The sequence below is a fragment of the Lineus longissimus genome, chromosome 6 (assembly GCF_910592395.1).
Source record: "Lineus longissimus chromosome 6, tnLinLong1.2, whole genome shotgun sequence".
NCBI classification, from domain to species: domain Eukaryota; kingdom Metazoa; phylum Nemertea; class Pilidiophora; order Heteronemertea; family Lineidae; genus Lineus; species Lineus longissimus.
Genome location: NC_088313.1, coordinates 16,875,954 through 16,897,495, shown reverse-complemented (window position 1 = coordinate 16,897,495; position 21,542 = coordinate 16,875,954). Strand labels below are relative to the sequence as shown.

Below are 21,542 nucleotides of genomic sequence, written 5' to 3'. Positions count from 1 at the left end.
GAAATGTTAACTCCTTCAAAACGTGTAACGATTCCTAGCTTATAGCTTAGTTAGGTGGGTTTTTTAAAACGCAGGGTCGCTGTCAGTACTCCCGGTCGTGGTCACCTGCTATGAAATTAAAAGAACAAAACCCTCGCGTGGTAAATGAGTAATTTATTAGAATATACACTGTATATAAATAACCTGAACACAACAAATACACCGTGAAAATGAAACTGTGCACTATATCTGTATGGTTGACAAGGTCAGGAAAGACCGTAAAAGGGAATACGTACGCCGATCGAAGGTCACTTATTGACAAAAAGCATTGCCTTACCATTTTGTTGAACACAAAACCGATTTGCCAAACGTCGAGATGTCTGAACCTTGGTGTTCAGTCCCTTTATTATTCACCAGTCAGTTGCATTGCACTGAAAGCAAACTATGAACAATGATATAAACCAACCAAGTCATGCAACCAACATACGTGCATCCTTCGAAAGACGTGCATATTTCGTTATGCGGTCAGCCGACCTGTCTTGAGTATCATCTTTCTACATTTGGCGCTTCGAGGTAGATCAAAGATCCACTCGATGGGGCCCAATTATTTTGGAACTGATGAAAGCACGAAAAGGCGGCCCCAGTGTTGATTTTTCAACATCTCTATATTATACTATATCTCCAAAACATTATCAGCCAAAATCCTGCCGTGTAAAGAACAGTAAGGGAATCAGTGAAAACTATGACTGCCGTAACCTCAACAAGCTTTCGCAGGAGCCTGGCAGTTCATATTGAGTTATTACACAAGTCGCAAAAAGGGGTCTCTCCAATCTCACAGTACATAGAATTTTCAACCTCGTGAAACTATCGCCGGAACTGAAGAGGAGCATTATCGCAGCTTATAAATTGACAGTCCTATACAAATATTTTTTTGGCCATGAGTGAGATCAGAAGTATTTCGATGTTTCATTATGTACACGAACATGTTACAAGTATTTCATAAATAAGTATGTAGATATATTAAAGCTATTGACAACATGGACAGATACGATTTCTGTTGAATATAAATGAAATATTCACAAGAGGAGCTCTGGAGACGGGCGAATCGAGGAGTCTCACAAGGTTTTTAAAGTTTTTGGATGAATATTTGCTATCATATGTGAATATGTATATCTCGAACAGCGGGGCGAAAATGAATTATAGGTCGAACTGAACCCAAGAACTTTGAATATGTCATTTGGTCTTTTGGACCATTCATTAGTCATCATTAAATATAATTCTACATCCTAAAACCTCCAAATGCTACAGTTGTATTTAATTCACAAGGATGCATTACGAATGTATCCTTGGTACTTATAACTAGTGTTCACAGTTCATATTCTAGTATCTCGTGATGATAGTTCTTCAGCTTATGAATTGCACTAGATCCCACACACTCTAAACATTTATCAACAATTCTGCACTCTTGAACAACACCATCCTTGAGTACTAACCAACGTTTCCTCTTCAATAGTGATGGCTATTGACCCGAATTGTGTCCGTCCTTATAATATCTTTATATAATAATACTCATAAACATGTATTTACACTGGTTCCTTTATTGTGATGTCATCTACACCACTTCCTTCATACTGGGTACATCCATGCCCCACCATATCACAGCGTAAGGAATGTCTGGTAGAAATCGTCATCCAATCGTCATCAACCTTTCAGTTTGAACCGATTTAAAAAACAACCAATCACAATCATCGTCTCTCTTAGGCCCTAAACGTAATGGCAGGTTGATCATGGAGACCTGAATTAAAGAATGTGTAAATCAAAAATACGGCAAACTACTTCCGAAGTTGATGTCTATCACACAACATCAAAAAAGAATCATAATCCGAAACCATTCAAGTTTCTTTATGTTTAAATATACTTAAACACAGTGCCACAGCCACGAAAGATAAGCCCGATGATAAGGTATTAATCTAAATCAAAAAGAGCGCTTTAAAATTCCCACAGATGTAGCTGAAACGAGAACTGAGAACTTTGCCATTACCAACAAGATGCTGTGTATATAATAAATTGTGTGGTGCAGTGACGTCAGCCCAGTCCTAATGTGGGGAAGAAATACCACATGTAGACCAAAACTTTTCGAAAATATGTTGGAAATGATGAGGAATTTGATAATTATGCTGGATCATGATGACGAGCACACCATTCGGTTAGTTAAATGATGATTCGAAACTAAGATCTCGTGTCTCTTTCAAGCAGGAGAGAACGAGTCATATCGTTTTGCTACTTCAACCCATAGCCCCCCCCCCCCCGCCATCCCCACCCCTCCTCCGGTCAGTGTTGGTGACATAAGTATTGGTGACATAAGTGCTGGTGACATAAGTGTTGGTGACATAAGCATCACCATGCAAAAAGCTTTCTAAATCTTTTCTCTGAATAAATGCAGTTCAAGATGACTATGTTTGGATTGATTTCGATGACTCGGGGATGAAAAAGCTGCCAACTTCTACTCAGCAGTGCTTAGCGGGATCGACGAAACAAAAAGCATGGAACGTGTAGTTTATTGTCTGGAAGCACATAAAACCTTTTGAAGACAACAGTGATTTTGCTGCGGCCGTTTGGTAAGAAAAATAGCATGGAGACATGCATGACATTTAGGAGCACTAACTGTTCCTTTTCTCGTCACGTGAGATCACGCATTGTCTCGCATGGAATACTCTGAAACGAGAATAAAACGATTCACGTTGATGAATCATCTTTTGAAAGTCTATTCGTTCGATTCGCTGATCCTTGTAAGACCTACCTTTGTAGATTGCGTGCGCAATGTGCCTGTAGATGGATTGATCATTGATCAGCTGTTTGTAGTTAGGTAACATGATGAGGTAATGGCCAATGGGGTCGCTCGAAATCATCTCCAGTTGCCTGAAACAAAAGTAGATTTACTGCTTACTTCCTACCGTTATTGTCATTGTCGTTGGTAAGATTTCTGCAAAGTTCAGGACGATAACTTATTCACTTGTCCTATTCATCATAAGGTGGCAACTGAAATGGCCAACTATAAGAACGAATATAGCACAAATTGGTCTATCACGCCATTTTCAAACAGTAGGCAAACATTTGTTACAAAGTGTTTGATTTAGGCATAACTTACCTTCTCCGCACCATTTTTCCAATGCCGATGACGTACACGTGGGCCGACTGCGCCTTGATATTGTAAGCTTCCTTCTGTACACTGTCAAGGTCAATGACCGGTTCGTCCGTGATCACCACCACGATCCTCCTCGCTTGGCCCCGCGGTCGTGCGCCGTGGTCCGCGCTGAACGATCTTCCGGCAACCTGGAGAATCAAGAAGACTTATATCATTAGTACAGGACTTGCCCCGCCGATTGAATGCACCCTGCACATGTGACATCAAGCTCGGCTCTTAAGTTTATGTCTTGGTGGCAACCATGAGAAGATCAACAAAGCTTGGTGGTCGTGTTATTGTAATAATAACTATTACATACTCTGTACCCCAGAGACAGTGGAAACGGCCATAGGTTAGGCGTAGTTTCAGTGGATGAAGACACTATCGATTGTAACAGCTTGTGTAGCCATCAAAACTGATGCAGCAAAGTGCTTCTGGCTAAATGTGAGTTTCTGCTGTTCCTGTTGTTACACTAGCGTATAAAACATCCCTGCACAAGAAGATAAACGAAGTGACACTCTAATGTTACACTGTCACAAGTCAAGTTATCATTTTGATAGTTTGGTAAGTACTAAAAGATAGAAAACCGTACCTTTGCGAGTAATGTCTTCAGATCATGATCCAAGTTCATCTCCAACTTGTTGATGACCTCTTCCTTAGTCTGGTACGTGTTGAGGTTAAAGCTGGGGATGGCCGTCCAACCACATGGAATGACTGAAACCTGCAGTGACATGAACGAGGACAAACAGTCAATATCAAATCGATTATAATGTTAGCTACTTTTGACCATGGCTATGGATACGCTACTTTTTAATCACTATATATCTTTCTAGTGAATAAGACAATTCTTGGATTAGCACCCTAGCACGGTGTAAATATATGATACAAATCTCTCCCGCGCCTTTCAGCATACTCAAAAGAAGAACTAAAACCTGAAAGCAAAAAGATGACGAACTTGCCTGTAGTCCATCTATTCCAATGTGGAACCTTTCCACGACCTTCTTGGCGAATTTTGCCACTTTACTCGTATCCATCTGTCCGGCGTTCTTAGTATCCATCACGAAGACCACATCTACGCCCTTCTTGTAGGTTTCCTTTCTCAAGTCAAGGGGTGGGCCAGGGAGAGGGATATTGATTTGGCGGTGGCTGACTGTAAAATGATAGGAAATCTTGATGATACAATACATGTATTTTATAGTTGACGCCAAATAATGACTTTAAGTGTTCTTTTGCGTTGTAGAGAAGATTGACTCCAGGCCATCTAGCACTAAATAGGACTACGCCGTGACAATGTTCAATAGACTTCTACTAGAGTTTGTGGTATGCAACGAATAATTTCAAAAGAACCTGTCATCTACAGTGTACCAAAAGTCATAATTATTGTAAATTGTAGAAGAGTCGGAAAACGTACCTTTGCAAAGCAATATGCTGACAAGGTCGACAATATCTCGGAGGTCATGGAAGCTATCCACAGTCAGGACAAAGTCGTCGGCGGAGGCGATGCTGTGCAGCTCATCGAAACTGATGTTGTTCCCTATGCCCACTGCGAATAGGATCGTGCCAGTCTTCTGGACCTTCAGCGCCTCCCGGGCGGTCTCCCATGGTCGCTGCGACTTCCCGTCTGTGATCACGATGCCGATTTTAGGTTTCTCTCCGTGTCGCCTTCGCCGCCTTCGTCGGTTCCTGTGCCTTGAATATAAAATGATGATAGCAATGATTTAAGTTAAATGTCCGTGAAATGACCAGCCGTTTTGCCAGTACATCGACCAACTTAGGTAAAGATCCGTGATAGGCGTGACTGTTCTGCCGGTAATACATCTAACACAAGAAAAATGTCTCTCGGGACTACCTCATGTTGCCTTTGTGAAATGTTCACAAACTACAGTATAAGCTTTTACACAGTACTCTGACCAGAAGGAATGACCTCGGCCACCAATGAGTTGCAGTGTGCCTACGATACGTCCACTAGCGAGGTGTGAGATGGTGCAAGTCTAAAAGAGTCAGGATGTGATAAAGCGATCAAGGTTCATCTCCATTCAAGACTTTCATTCAGAGAATATATTGGCACGAACTGCTTTTTGGTTGAAGCGTCCAAATAGTTACATACCTGACGCCGTCACGGAAACCAAAAGTGCGCAACACACGGAGTGCCTCCCACGTGCTCGTATCTCCGCCGTCCCTCCTCAATTCGTCCACGCCACTCGTAACACCAGCATTCGTCTTGTGCGTATCTAGGTAAAACTGAACAGTAGCATTGGTCGAATAGCTTATCAAGCCAACTCTCGACCTTTTTGGGGCGATCTTGAACTGGTTTACGACGTTTTTCATGAAATCCTTTTCCTCTACAAAAGACTTGTACGGGATGCTGGAGGACTCGTCGAGGATGAATACCAAGTCTACTGGGTTTGGTTTGTTGCAGGAATCTAGGAGAGAAAGGTTCAAATATACTGACTGCAGCATACATGTAGTCATAACAATATAGTGATCTTAAAGCTAGGTCTAGTCTAGTGCTCAAATATCGAAATATATCAGTGACGTTTGGGTATATCCTGGGGTAAAAAGCATCGATCCGACTCTCTTGCTCTACCGTAATACGGTATGGACGGTCGTTTTCGGCCGCCCGAAAGACAGAAGTCATGAGGTGAACTCCCCTGAAAAAAAGCAAACTGTCGATGCAACAAGCGCTTGCATCACTTGAAATTCAAAAAAGACTTCTGTTCACTTACCCATTTCTACTCCTAATGCTGCCTGAACCTTGCAGAGCATGTCATTCAGCTGTGCCCGTTTATCGGCTAGCTTCTTATAACTGTCCACAAGGAACATATACTCAGGCGTCTTCAAGCCAACAAGTGGTAAGATATCCTTCGCTCTGACCCAATGCCGTACTCCGAAGGCAAATATCGTTGCTCCCAGCTCCCTGATCTTCGCAGCTTCGTTGAAGGTGCCGTTGTCCGGTTCGGATTCATCACTGATCAAAACAACAGCCTTGGCAGCAAATTTCCTCGCGCCGTACTTCTGGTCAAAGAGATGCGCTCGCACCGTCTTTAAGGCTTCGTGGACGTTCGCTGCATTCCGCGTCCGCTTCGGGACCCGCCGAACAGTTCGTAGGGCCTGTAACACCTCTTGCTTATCCATATTCTCGTTCAACTCAAAGTAGACGTGAACGTTATTGCTGTAGGTGATCAGACCGATTCTCGTTTTTGACCCGGTTACGTTCATGGCGTAGACCGTGGAGGCCACGAAGCCCATCATACGCCGGATATCAAAGTACCCCAATGATACATCGAGGATGAAAAAAAGATCGAGGACCTTGTTCTCACATCCTGAAAAAGAAATTATATTTTAGATTCATTCCATCTCAGTGGTATCTCTCAGCCTAAAAACACACCGTTGAACGACTTATGAATTGGCCTCCCTGCGCAGGAATATCTGATGCGGAACATGTAATCTGCCTCCTCTATTATGGATACGGATTGTGATCAGATGACAATATTGCCCCTATTTATCAAGGAACACGTGTAGGACATGTACACTGAAGTATTCTTAATATCTCCCCTTAAGAAAAGACAGTTTTTTACCGTTGATTATTTCTTGAGATTCCCACGCCGAAATTCTTCACAGCATATTCTGATCTAGAGTATTTTTAGTCATATTCGTATTTCAAATGGGATCGCTTACCCTTTGTACTTATGGTCATTGCTTCAGAGGCCACTACAGCCAGAGGCCGGGTAGGTAGACCAAGAGAGTCCGCGTGGCTTGCCGGGAGTTGTGGTTGGTCCCCTGGCGCATCAGGGTCTGTTGGGCCTCGGGGGGCCTGAGGTTGGTCCTGTATGGGTCGACAAGCACTTGGTCCAATTCTACTGACAAGAGAAGCTAACTCGTCATAGTCATCCACTGCAAATACGTAGTCCTTCCGAGAGGCTACTTCTTCTAATTCCTCAAACTTGATCTTCTGTCCAACACCAATGGTTATGATGATGATCCCTTTTTCCTTAGTCTTTTTGGCAGCTTCGATTGTTTTACCACCATCCAAGGATATTCCATCGGTAATAATCACTGCAACCTGACGGACATCTCCTGATTTCGCCCTGCTTCCATGATCATCATCAAAACAATATTCACGGACCACTCGGAGGGCCTCAGCAGTGTCCGTGTCTCCGCCTCGCTGTCGAACGTAATCTATCGCCTGAAGAACATGCGATTTTCGCTTGTAAGAGTTCATATTGAAACGGACCTTGGCGCCCCATCCAAACGTCAGGAGGCCTATCTGGGTGTCTTCTGGCCCTATTTCGAATCCTTCGACAATCTGTTTGACGAAGTCTTTCTGTTGTTTAAACTGACGCGGGTAGATGCTGGCCGATTCGTCCATCATGAAGACGAGATCCAACTTCTGGCGGACGCATATTCCTGAAATGCACAGAAATTTGGTATTTATTCGGATATGAGTGCTAGTTAGGCCATTCTCTTCTACCGCGTGTAGATTTCCTCCGACGTCTCTACTTTACTTGAACTCAATATTCAGTTTGTCAATCAGCTACTGTGGTAGTCAAAAGGATGCTCAGACCAACCAGCAATGACCACTTGTTACACGGTAATGGCAGGAGGTGCACAAAAATAGATAACACTTGGTCATTGGTCACCAGCAGCAGCTGTCACGGAACAGCAGATTTTAGTTTATCTTATTCCGGGACAAGACCATAAACGAAGCCAACAGAGATGGAGACACTGGTTAGAGATGGGGAACCCCAGGCGGACACCACAATAAACAATACTTTGACACAATCAAAATGAACAATACATCAACAAAATGTCAGGTATGCCGTGATATATAACTCTGGGTTATGTAAATTACAGTATACGAAGTACTTTAACTATCGGTTGAAATAAGAATAAGATAACAAGGTTATCGTCAGAGTTAATTATATTCACTGGCACACGTCTGGGAAGTCGTAACTTCAACTTATTAAGCAACTTCCGATCCAACAAGTTCGTAAGTGATGAGAGCATTAAATAAGTACGCCCAAGAACGTTGCAGGTATACAGTAGTATGATCATCTAGTTTTTTTGTATCTGCACGATATCGTTAAGAGATTTGAAATATGGTTTACATACCCTGAGCAGCATCCTCCTGAAAATAGAATAAAAAGAATGTGTGAAAATAAGGTCATGATAAAAAAAGGCAAAGAATGCTGGTTATGAATGATAACGCTTTGTGGTAAATACCAAAGGTTAGTAATGATATCTGTGAGCAACAGTCATGAACACGCCTTTTACACCAGACAGACAGGGCATCAAAGCAGAAATTTCAGCAGCCTGCAGAAATTTTACTGAGAAGGACACATGTAGATAGTTTGGCAAAGCTGGTTTGAAATTTTGTGGATTTGTAGAAGTAATCAAATACAGGTTATACCTTTTATTGTATGTGCTAACATCGTTCCAGATGACTGGTAATAAAGTACCTGCGCAAACAAGTGTGATTTGTTGCTTGTATGTCCTTCTACCCTCTAGAAATCATTGAATTGTCGTATAAGGTCACCTTGAGATCACTGACCTAGAAGCTGCTGGTCATTATACATATGTCACAGGACGAACAGCCGTCTTTTGTGCCATGATATCGTGTTATATGCCGTGCGTATTATGGTTATACATGTACCTTTCAATTTTTTTCAGAAAACTGCAATTTTCCTTTTACAACCTCACGGCTTGCAGAGCAGCAGACAGTACTCAAATGACACTCAGCCAATACGCATCCAGTGACATTTCACTTTGTTGAGAAAAAAACTTGCTGAAGAATCTGACATCATTAACCTCGCCACACGCCTGATGGGAAGGAATTCGCTTTTTTGCAGGACTTCTGATACACTTGTATCAAGATAAACAAACTTCCTACGCCTCTTCAAGCCTCAAGAATGTTTTATTAGACACCCTATACCGTGACCAAGAATACCATTTTATCCAGTCACACCATCCTGGCACAAACAGTGTATGGGATATGTCAGGACCAAGGCATAAATGAGGAGGAAATCACGCAAGCGTTACATTGCAACTGAATCATTTTTGTCTGAAAAATTCACTTATCATCCGATCAGTATGATCTCCCAACAGAATAGCCAATCTTGACGATAAGGCCCGCTCATCGGGAAATCTGTACTAAACTACCAAATCGGTAACATGACGATCATGCTCATCAAAAAACTGCTATGACTACCATGCCATTAACTATTCTTGGCGTTCTACTACTGCACGTGAAACAACACGTGATACAAGGATGGCATGCACCACTACACAGAAATCTGTGTATGCATCTACATGTATAAAAAAGTATGTCAATAACGGTACAATATTAAACAAACATATATCAAAATACATGCAGGTACATACAACCTAATCTACTCTGTTAACCCTTTAAGGACCGCGAAGACTTTCAACAACTCATTAAAGGATGGGACAGCACGATAAACGACAACCCCGATTTGATATTGGTTAACTCAGGCCTGATCTACCTGCTGGCATAAGGTCGCTACCAAATTTGCATTCTGACCATATTCGATGAATCTGGTAATAGGAGCTTACACAGAAAAGAAAGTCACAGTGACGCTGCAGCGAGCATGTTTAGCTGTCAGCAGTCAGTATGCAAATTAGCTGCAAATAAGAGTCCGTGTCAACAACGCTAAAATACAAATTAGGCGTTATAACCAGATCAAGGGGAGTGCTCTTTTTCGGATCTTTGGACTGTGAGATCTAATATGGCCTCGGTTCGACTTCGCTTGTGGGAGCTCTACCATGCCTGTTCTGAGTTTCTCATCCAACTGGGTCCTCAATGAGTTATTTTGGAAATAAGACAAAGACAAGGATTAATGAAATCTCCTCCTGAAACTTACTGGGCTTGTATGGTTAAGTAGGTAAACAACCTGTTGATGAATAGGGAAGATATAGGCGATGGATGCAGGAACGAACTTTGAGGACTGTATAAAACGAGTGATTTATTCGATGCGACCTGGAACATGATAATGGCAGCTGGAATGCGGCCGCCGATTGGCCCGTCTTGTTGTCGTGGCTGTCGCAGGTCCAAGCGACTAATCGCCCGCCTGTGCGGAGCTTTAGAAGTAAACCATCTTTATCCCAGAAATGGGTTTTGGTTTGGGTGCACAATTTTTGCTGTGGGCCATTAGCGACGGCGAACCGCATTCCTCAGTAATCAGTCCTCAGAGTCAGAGAAAAAACTAAATATGTAAGCTGTAGAATCCGCATGTATGATGAATGAACAGAACAAAATTCAAAATTTACTCGAGCACAAAAAGCTAAATTTCAATTCTGAAGGAAAATAATTGTCAATTGCGGGTTAAATTTTGACTTGTATTGCAATCAAAATGCCCTTAATGAATCCTAGTTAATAATGAAATAAGATGAGAGAGCAGTACTAAAATACTCAAAGGAAATCTAAAGGTAATGGATCAACAAGGGGTCAGGCAAACAGAATTTCGCATCAAAACTATGAGGAAATCTAAGTTGCATTGGATTTGTACACGCCAAACACGTCATGCTGGACCTACCGGTGAACAGCCCTTGACGACTAGGTTCAGATTGTTTTGTAGTTGGCATGAAGGCGGTGTGGTCTAAAAGAGAGCGAATGTTTGTATGGATGAGATGTAATGTAGATACATGTAATTCCAGTATTATCATATTAATGTAATTGTTATGAAGGCAGAACAATCGTGCATTATGTAAAGCATTGAAATCGACAGACGAATCAACAGTGAAACATTTATAAGAGAAGCATCTGACTTCACGATTCGTCAATGACAAGCACAATCCTGCACACTCGGTACACACAACACATGACAAAACCGCTGAGGACATTATAGATGACAGAACATTAAGAAATCATCCAAAAATATAAGCCAAGGGTGTATATTCAGCTGCTTTATATATTGTGTCCTGACAAAGCTGAGTTGCAACGATATTCTGCCGAGGAAACCGATGGCATTTGCTGAGTAGGCCTTTTCTCAAGATGGAAACATACAACCAACTTCGCAAAAGCAAGGAACTTTTTTGCGCAGGTTTATAACTGATAGAAAAGTTACGAAGCTAGTTTAGTCGAGTCGGCAATTCGTTCAATGAATCATGTCTATCATTCTGCCTCTGCATCGTTTAAGGGTTGGAGTCGCTCTATCAAAGCTGGCAGTTAATTAACGCAAGGCAAAGTTAGTTGCTTTGAAAATGATACTCGGATGTTTCACGTCCCTTATATGCATTTGATGAATTTCAATCATGGCTGAAAACGATTCATTTAATACATGACGTGGTTCCATGCTATGCTGTGGGTGTTAGTGAAATTAAGAATACCCTCTGTCATGGTTTTGCCGTGCATGGTGTCATGAATATCAACTCGGGTATTGACAAATCAGAAGCCTGAAGGTCACGTGAATTCTGAGCCGACATTGCATGGTAGGTGTCTTCCGATTGGTCGAAACCTGATTGGAAGTCTCCAGTGATCTTCGACAGGTAGAGGATAACTGAACCTTGATGACAGTATGAAGATTTTTGAACAACACTCTGAACCATGCCGCGGAAAGGGGTTTCTTGCGTGGCTTAACCGAAAGACCTACCGGCGTACAGTTTCCTGAAAGCCGATCACCAAGACTCGAACCGCAGTTCTGCGACTGTTAAAGAAAGGAAAATATCAAAATGTTTATGGGGAGCAGTCATTAGTCGGGTGGCCGGAAAACGATTTAGGTTGGTTAGTGATTATATTTGGGGGTTGATAAATTGGGTATTTTTTCGCCGCAGCTCATCCTGTGCTCCTCTGCTGTGCAATGTTCTTCCCCAGCATTCGAAAGTCTCTGCAAACATTGACGCTTTAAGAAGTTTGTTGTTCCAGGATCACTTTGATAAGGCAACGCACTGATCAGGCCACACAGATGTTTATTGGTTTCATTATTATTTATCATCTTCTGACTTCAAGTTGAGGTACTTTGAACAAAGAACATACAATTTGGCACCTGTCTAGTCGTACAACTTGATTGATCACGACAGACAATACGAAGGTATAGAACAAAACGTATACAAAAGAACAATTATAAGCATACACTTATTACACATGAATGCTGCAACTAGACCCAGCCTGGTGTTATCGTCACAGCATATGAGATGCATCGCCTCTCTTTCGGTAAGACAAAGTATGTTACAAACCTCCTCAGTCGCGAATACGACCCACAGTTTTTAAGTCCTGTAGCATTTAGTCAACTAATGAAGAAATTCTACAGCAAAAGCAGAACATATTCATACGTTTGCGCCTAACTCCTACAGTTCTTCAAAGTAACCATAGTCCTTTTCTGTTTTCATCGTATACAATTGCTGTAAAATGTGAAATTGTATGGGGGCTCTGCTCCTTTTTGAGAACAAACATGATGATTTCATTATTTTTTTCAGTCAAGTGATCGGAGTCAAGGTTGAACAAAAAGTGTGAACCACCTGTACAAAGATATTGCTTGCTCAATTTGAGAGGAAAGTATTCATTGCTTACACAGGAACCTGTCCATCTGTCTTGAAACCTCAAACGAGCGGTTAACCAGCTGCCAGCGGCATTCCAGATTGTCTGGCAAATCCCAGGTCGTATATTTAAAAATGTAGATAGATAAGTTATTTACAGGACTACTAATACCACATCAGTCATCTAGACTTTAAGATACGGGATGATTGCAAATGTTTTCTTTCACAATATGTAGCCACTGAGAGCGTAATTATCAAATCATGGACGTCTATACATACAGTTTAGACATCCGTGATCAAATTAAGTCTTTATCTTAAAGTTATGCATAGGTCATTATTCATTTACCCCCATTAATGCCATTAGTACGTAATGTTGGAAACATTTGGCCTTTTCATCTATCGTATTCCATGGCTTTTCCCTACAGCCCATGGCCATAGAGAAGTACATGTATACAACTTTCCAAAACAGTAGCGCTCTAAGCTTATTATCGATCTATCAAATTTACAAGTGGTGTTAACCTCAGTCTGACTTCTTCAGTTTCTGCCAACCACCTCAGAAAATGTAACTATAGTTTGACAAGTGGTAACCAAATCTTGCGCTGAGGTAAAGAAATTGCTTAACTATAATTAAGAGCAATAGGTAAACTGCTTCAAGGCTTCAGCATTTCGCTTGGATTATGTTCTCAGTAACAACCAACGAAGTTTATTGTCTCAAGCTTTCAGTCGATTCGAGATAGCGGCCGCTTGTTAAAATCGAAAGGCATTGACGCATCAGGCTGCAGAATGTTGTCAATAACAATATTATCATTATCATCTATAGAGGCCATGTACTAGTTTTGATATTTCACTATATACGTGTCGTAGATCGTCCTCTTCCACTACCTTTTCACCGACCAGAACAGTATCAATAATCAAATCAAGTGGCGTTGTCGGTGTCCTATTGACCAACTGCTTTGCGAGATGATGTTTATAAAATAATTGATCAAACGGCATTGCTGTATAACTTAATGATTAGGGATATTGACCAGCCTTATGATACAGTAATTGCCTGGCAAGGTTGTCTGCTTAACCCGATAAAGATCGCGTTACCCAATCGTAGTACCAAAGCAACATCGAGAAATGCCAAAACAAAAATGTAATGACCAACAACCTGATAAGTTTAACTCAATCATCACCTTGATATCATCTTGCAAAAAATTTGTTCCGACATATTACCAGCAATAGAATAAGTATCAAAATTGTCATCCTGTGGTTTAAAAACCACCAAAACACGTGGGTTCACATGGCTTATGGCCTACTGTCGCTGGATTAACCTAACATTCCTCACGAAGTAGTGGTTCGCTTTCTGAGTGAATGTTATATATCGTTGATGCGGTGTCAACCCTTTTGAATAAGATACTGTAACATGACCGTCGCGAATATCGAGTGATGCGGTTCTAAGCGCTGCCATCAATCAAACCGAGAGGGGCTGCATTGAAGACGTCCATTCGTTTTCTTTGGAAATACCTTGCGGTGGTTATCAGCATGCCATCAATCTCTTAGAGTTGTTTAGACCGATTGCTCTTGCTTACGTCCACGTATCCCCGTACTAATGAAAGCTTCCCTTGTTTTAAGGTGTTATTGGCAAAATTCATCAGGTTATTTTGGAATTCCGATACTTGATGAAGAGATATCGGCCAGGCCCTTTACATGAAAAGTGTAACTGTGGGCGAAGACCATCGCTGGGTTGCTGACAAGTTTGCGATGACACTTACTTTTTACCGTAATGTCAGTGCTTTGCTTTAAAATTCTCAGTGAAGAAGATAACAGCGAGTCATAGTTACTAAACTTGTTTTGAACATGAGGGGCACTGGTCCAAGTAAAAGATATCTCTCAAATTTTAATATAAATCTAAAAAAGCTTTACACAATTTTGGTATTATTTCTTTGATTGCACACTTAAAATATAAACCTTTTTCACCACGGGAGGCCACAGTGGCATATCAAAAAGTATTCTTAAATTGACACTCGAGAACGTTCTCTTTTTTAAGGAAAATGCATCTCGTGTTCTATTTCATCACAAAATAATATTATGTCTTTATAGACTAAGATGAATGATTAGCTCTGTACGTGCGTATTGAAGATTTTTTGATATCATAATACTTGGTAATGATAATTTCAACGCTTATATCAATGCCCCACGCTTTTTTGATGGAACGAACGCATTGCGCAGACAGCTATAGGTTTTTCTCACAGATATACGAAAGGCGGTGTGTGATGTGTGATGTGATTGATGCCACTTCTTTCAAAACGAAGAAAGTGGTTGCGCGCGGCGCCTTGCTGGTTTAAGCAAGAGACGGTTTGTCTTCAAAAGAATCCAGCAGAGGATTCTTCCAATTGAAAAGAATAATGTAAAATAGTCCTTTAAAACTTCAGTGGTATCAGTCATACGTTGAGAAAGATTAGCAAAATGATATGGAACAGCGCAGAGGCCTACAATTTTACCATCAAAATGAAAAATGTGGGGCAACGACCATAGCAGTGCTTTTTACTTTCAAGGTATACATACTTGTAAGTAATATTTCACAAAAGTCATAGCCCAATGATAATATATCATTATTTGCGGCCCATTATCAGTTTTGTGAGCGAATATTCTGAACAGGCGAGATACCTATTAACCATAACTCAATGAAAGATATATGGTTTAATACCATATTGCTTATGCATGTACGGTATATAGGTCACATTTGATGGCTCTTGTGCAATATTGTGCAAAATGACAAGCAATGATCTCGGCAAGAAGCGTTTTTGCTTTACACATGTCAAACACATTGTTGTCTTGATCTTTATAAGATGACTATCAATTGAAATCCAGGTAGCGTAGAATGAACGCAAGCCACACTTCATGTACATTGTATTGAAAGGGGAGCGTCCAGGATATAATGCCGGCGTAGCAATTTGAGGATAGAATGTCCGGGGAACAAAGCACGCGCTCTGATAATACATTGCACAGATAGAACTCTTTATTTTAATATAAGAACATCATAGACGATATTTCTGGGTCTGGTCTGAAGAGCATTATGTGGTCTACTTGCGATCAATTGAGGCAGATGTAGAGATATAACTACATGTAGTTAGAAAGGCAGTGCACTGACATGATGTGCTATTTTGTTCTGAATATGGTTTGACTTGAGGAAGTGTATGTATGAAAAAATATAAAAAAGCACTTAAGAATCAATGATCCAGAAGAAATGAAGTATATATTGTTGCACGAATTCTTTACATATATTTTTATTGCGTATATATATGTATATATAAGGACGGTTCCAAAACCATATTACCGATTATAAAGTAGGAAGTGACTATTTGGCAAGCCCGGCTAATACCAAACAGCGACTTTCTCTTGTCCTGAATGGAGAGCCGAACTCATTAATATTAAAGTAAAGTCTCCAGCTCGCCAAACAGGGTAGATTTTTTACCTGTTTGGCCAGCCCGGCTGGCCGAACAGGGTGGTTTTTTAGTGCTGTTTGGCAAGCGGCTCTCCAAACAGGACAAAAAAAGATGCCTGTTCGGCGAGCGGCTTGCCAAATAGACCCGGTGTGACGGGGATAGTAGTCCTAGGGCTGATAGTCCGTGTAACAATAGTCCGCATTGCTAAATGTTTTGGTTAGGGTTAGCGGTACAATAGATCATGCTGCTTAATTGGTCAAATACAATGCTACCGGACTATGACTCCAGGGGGACTATATCCGCTGTCACACCGGCCTTATGAGTAACTCATTTAGCAAAGGACATAAAAAATTGCTTTAACGTCAAATGAACAAATAGGGAGATATTCATTGAATATAACATTCCAACTTTGACTTCCCTTCCCTGAAGTGCCGCTATGAAAGAAATTATCTAATCTTTTGATTCTTCATACGTCTAATCCCATGATTTAAATAATTTAACTGGAAGATTCAACAGACGCAATTCAGTACCGGGACTGAAAATAAAAATCCAGACAGACGCAATTCACTCTTTCAGGTGTCTTAAGTTCTTAAAGTACTTTGTACTTTTTACAACAAAATCCATTTGAACCATTTGTTGGACTTTACTTTTCTTTCCGAATCTTTAGATAATGTGAATCGACCTGTGCTGTGCAACAGTCTGCTAGGTGATTGCACTTTTTCAGTTGACGTATAAATGCGTGGCAAGATCGCAGACAAGACTTGTTCATGAGTTACCTCCGATATATCTTCAAGATGTTTCAGAAAACCTCATTCACCTGGCGGTAGCCCCATTAATTCACCTTTTAAAACGAACAAAAATATTGAATTGCCAATTACTAGTATATATTGTACCTTTCATAGTCCTTGTTTTACGTGCAGAAAATGCTACCGCTATTTCTGTTCGTTCTTTCATTGGCTTATTTAATGGATTGCCTGATGGTTGTGTAAACAACCGAGCGAAGACGAAATGTATTTATGTCGAAGAAAAGGAAGTTAGTGGCTGAAAGACTATGTTGAAGTTGGCTTCCATTCTTGTCCCTAAGACAAATTTAGTAGGAGGGACGAGGTTAATAGGCGCACATCCCGACTCGAATGAATCTTGGAAGAATTTTACCTAAATAAGGACTGGAGGATGTAGCCTATAGGCGATGAGTCATTGTCGACTACTTGCAACATATCTCATCCAATCGATACAATGTATTTCGTGAAATAAATTGTTTTCATTTTTGTTTGTCACTTCCTGGTGCAAATAGTGTAAAATATAAATATCCAATCAGAATCCGCTGAAAATTTACATGAGTTCACCTGTTGGTACACTCCTGACGCAGTGGACCGGCCCCATCCTGTCGCCCGAAAGGACGATCAGGATGACGAAATGAACTGCACAGGAGTCTACTGCACAGGAGTCTACCTGCAGTTTATAGTTGGCGGAACAATGAACTATGCTATGTCACTTACATTCCGAGAAGATGTGTAAACTTCAACGAACAGTCATGACAGTAGGCCTGTTGTTTCAGCTTGATAGGAAAAGCATTGACGCACCACTACTCGACAGTTTTGAGGAAGATAATATATGCAACTACTTGACTTCATCGAAATCAGTTTGTGTTGGCGAAACATGCGCCTCGCCTTGATGACAACATACCATCCAGACGGAGGGACGAAAACTTTCAGCGTGTTTGGTTTACCAAGTTATATGACGGAGCAAGCTTGGTAGAAAGACTATCGTCTGCGTCTCAGGAACAGGCTGGAGCCGTAACCCTTTCTGAATCACAACTCTAACACATCAAAAAGAGTAAAACCAGAGATGTTTGTATGTATTTGCGTTAACTTAGTTTTGAGTTGCAATGCAACTTGATATCTCTGTCTTCCTGCAATTCAGCAACTATCCTGCTTGCATAAAATACCCCCGACTATGTAATTCAGAAACCTGTTGCTAGTGTCAGGGTTTCATGTTGATTGAGTTAGCTGGGCATGGAGAGGTAAAGCAACACCTGTATGTAAATATGATACAAGTCGGTAAGAAAAACACTAACTGTTTGTGATTGATAGGTCAGTAGCCTACTTTTTCGACTTAATCCTATAGATGTAAGCGACTTTTAAAGAGAGCAAACACGAGAAAATAAACTGCGACGCTGCATGCTGTTCCGACCCGGCGTCGTTCTTGGTTAGCTGTAGTCGCCCGCGTCGGCCCTTACCCATCGACGAGTTATCCAGATCATCGCAACTCACTTGCAACTACGAAAGGCTGAACTGGTTTTGATCAAAACTTGGAGCGTTTAGTTTTAGTCTGTTGCCATTTGCTTGAGAAATGACAATTTACGCTGCGCAAGTTACTGTTAACTCCAACAGGAGCCGTTATGAAGACAGCAGCCAGACGCGCTGTGATAGACTTGCAGCAATAGAAAGGTCATAAACACACTATTTTCAAATCACAGGATAGAAAGGGTACTTGTCCTTGCAGCATTCAACTAGTACGTACTCACCTTTCAAAATAACTGAGAGTGCAACTCGGCAGTTTGATTATTTTTTTATAGATTGCCTGTTAAGATGAGTAGGCCATGCTGAATACCTGCCCACATTCGGATATCCTGACTAGCGGCATCGTCAAACGCCCCTGACAGGATATTTCATTCTGTAACACTTCGAAAAAATTAGGTCGAGAATAGAGTTTTTCCTTTCTTCATATTACTTTTTCGTAAGGTGCACTTCTCTTATAATACGAAGTGGCATGGTTTCAACATGTGCTTCTGCAAGTACCTAGTTTGATTTTCATTTCGATAGCTGATACCGGCGGCAGCTGGGCTCCATCCGAAAAAGGCCATTTCACACTGATTGCTTTGACGGGGAGCTTTACCTTATTCAACTAATATCATATAGGGCCATGCCATGAGAAAAATTCGAGCCATGTGCACTGTATGTTCAAAACTTAACGAGTGACCCAAATGAAAATTTAAACGCCCCGGCCGGTGTATGAAAACCAGCCCAGTGCACTGAAAATCACCAGAAGTGTTGTTAAGGGTAACACTGGCCACTTATAGACTCACTAGAGTCTTTTTTTAATGCGGCACAAAGCCCAAGAAAACACTGAACCACCGTCACTTCAACTGGTGAACAATTTGAAGAGGTCCGTGAGAACAGTCAAATACAGCGTCGTCGATCGCCTTTTCTGCCTCGAATTTGCTTTTCGTATCAATAACAGGCAGTTTTGCCGATTAACTAAAACATGAAGAGAGTTAACTATCATCATTACTTGAGTTATGTAATTGAGAGACCGAAACACATGTTGTGTCGTCATGCGCTTGACGGTCTGAAAGCGGGAATCTGCTGCAAAGAAACAGAAAGTATCATGCAACTCTTATTATTAAAGATCGTCTGAAATATCTAAAATTGGTTCCATAAAAAATTCGATAAAGATTTCCTTGTTATGTCTTACCTGTATTTGTGCTATTGTCCCTAGGAGGATAAGGACAAAGGCTGTCCCGAGTTGTGACATTTTTACGCGGACAGTCTCTGGGCCCGACAAGCGGACTTCTGCCGAGTGAACGAGATTTTTCGCCGCCTGCTCCTCGCAACCTTCACTTTCCTCCGAAATGAAGAGTACTGTAGTTATAATCCAATTACAAATACGTCAAGCTAAGCTCATCAATTATTAGTTTCACCAGCAAAACGAAGTTTGCGATCAATAGTTTGAGTCAGTTGGTCTACGTTTATGCGATCTTTATCCAGCAGGAACGTTTTGCACAAGAAAATACAAGTATTCTCTGTTGGGTATATTTATATGTAAACAGGTCGTCACTTTGTGCAAGTGTGTTGGCTCAATAGCCAAACGCCAGACCTATATATGCGCTACCGCCACCGATTTCTCCAACCCAAACTCCATGCAGAGATGGATATCTATTGACACAGTAAGCCTGCTATTTTTTCATGGTTTGATGATGTGTGGAGAGTGTTTATACAAGACAGACGACCTGACGTCACAAGATTGAGACATTTCAATCATTCTTCCGGGGAGTGGTGACCTATTAATTGTATGACAAAGAATTTGATGAATCAAATTCATGACGTCTCATTAAAATAGTCATGTATGAGACGCAATTGTTGCATGGGAAAAACTACAACCGAAATATAAGTTAATTAAATTTGTAGATAAGGTTTTTGTTGGCTTGATTGAGTCTCCTAATCTTCGATCATACACTATCATCTACTCATCACTCGAAAAATTACATCCTGTTATTGAGATGTCAGGTATCGGGTCACCTGCAGCAGAGAGACAGTGCAAAGGGCTCTTATTCTGCTAGCCGTCGTCGTTAGTCCCGCGACGAAAGGTAGCGACATGGGCATCATTGCTACAACCAAGGGCCGTGTGGGGCTTATTGTGCCAGCGACAGTTTCGCCATTGTCACAACCTGTGCTGGGCCTTGATGTGACAGCAACAGGACATTAGTTTTGACCTTTTCAGTGTAACGTACATCGTACAACTGGACAGCCGTATTAGCACATCAGGATCATAACCATTTCTATTGCATGGACACCAACTGACGGTGACAAGGGTGTTGTTCTTCCTAAGGCGAGGTTCTATATTACCGTCGTCTGTGGTTTCGCACCACCTAGAAAAAGGTTTGGCTGAATAATAAAATAAAAATTCAAAACATCGCTTCCCGGTAAAAGTGGCGCCCGTCCCCTCTTTCGATTCTTTCATCATCTTTCGTTTGGAATGAGGACAAATTATTTGTTCCTGGAATTTGATAAGGCGTATCCCGGTTACTCACACTAATTAACAACGAAACTGGGACAGTTCCAAGTTTAACTTTAATTGGTTTCGACAACTCTGTCAAATCGTTGTGCGTTTGACACTTGCGGGATGTCTCAATTCAATAAAGAAAATTACACACAACATCATCCTGATGTGCCCGTGTCCTTGGGGGGCAGTGCCGGCAAAATTATATTTACGCATTTTGTTGTTAAATACTGTCAAATCGTCTAGATGCCGTCTTTACGTTTACTACTAGAGTTGTATTCTGCACCATAATCATGATAATGGTTCCACACTCCATTAGTTACTGGGCCTTTCACCTGGAGAGCTAAGCTTAGAATTTGGATAACTGGCACGAAGGACTGGACTACTCATCTTTTTGCAGATGAAGAATTGCCTTAAAAAATTCTTGAAGTGAATCAACGGCGGAATACTTGATTGATAGCCCAGTACCTGTACCTGCCTGGTGTGTCTCCTCTCTTTGAACTTGAATCTGGGTTGATCTCTGGACCGGAACGGATATTGTCCCTAGGAGCCTGAACCTGGGTGAAGTGCGATGCTGATAGCAGTGCCTAGTGAGGCTGGACCAGATGAAGTATTGTCTTTTGAACCCAAAAATGTCTGGCTTGAGAAGCATGTCAGATGCCTCTGGACTGGTTGTG

General features: G+C 41.3%; 1 protein-coding gene across 6 annotated transcripts; it reads right to left on the bottom strand.

Moving 5' to 3' along the window:
* Positions 1 to 138: 138 nt before the first annotated feature.
* LOC135489024 (collagen alpha-4(VI) chain-like) lies at positions 139 to 19,949 on the bottom strand. 6 transcript variants are annotated; one of them, XM_064774088.1, is made up of 15 exons: positions 19,561 to 19,949; positions 11,773 to 11,826; positions 10,717 to 10,779; positions 10,045 to 10,074; positions 8,276 to 8,291; positions 6,842 to 7,570; positions 5,890 to 6,486; positions 5,271 to 5,586; positions 4,575 to 4,852; positions 4,123 to 4,313; positions 3,756 to 3,884; positions 3,128 to 3,312; positions 2,780 to 2,898; positions 2,645 to 2,694; positions 139 to 1,774 (listed from the first exon to the last, which is right to left on the bottom strand). In XM_064774088.1, exons 1-14 carry the CDS (start codon positions 19,618 to 19,620, stop codon positions 2,669 to 2,671), a joined length of 2,793 nt encoding a protein of 930 aa, XP_064630158.1. In that variant the 5' UTR covers positions 19,621 to 19,949; the 3' UTR covers positions 139 to 1,774; positions 2,645 to 2,668. The 6 variants fall into 6 exon arrangements, with proteins under 6 accessions (XP_064630158.1, XP_064630157.1, XP_064630159.1 ...); XM_064774087.1 differs by lacking the exon at positions 2,645 to 2,694; XM_064774089.1 differs by lacking the exons at positions 2,645 to 2,694; positions 10,045 to 10,074.
* Between the last annotated feature and the right edge of the window lie 1,593 nt (positions 19,950 to 21,542).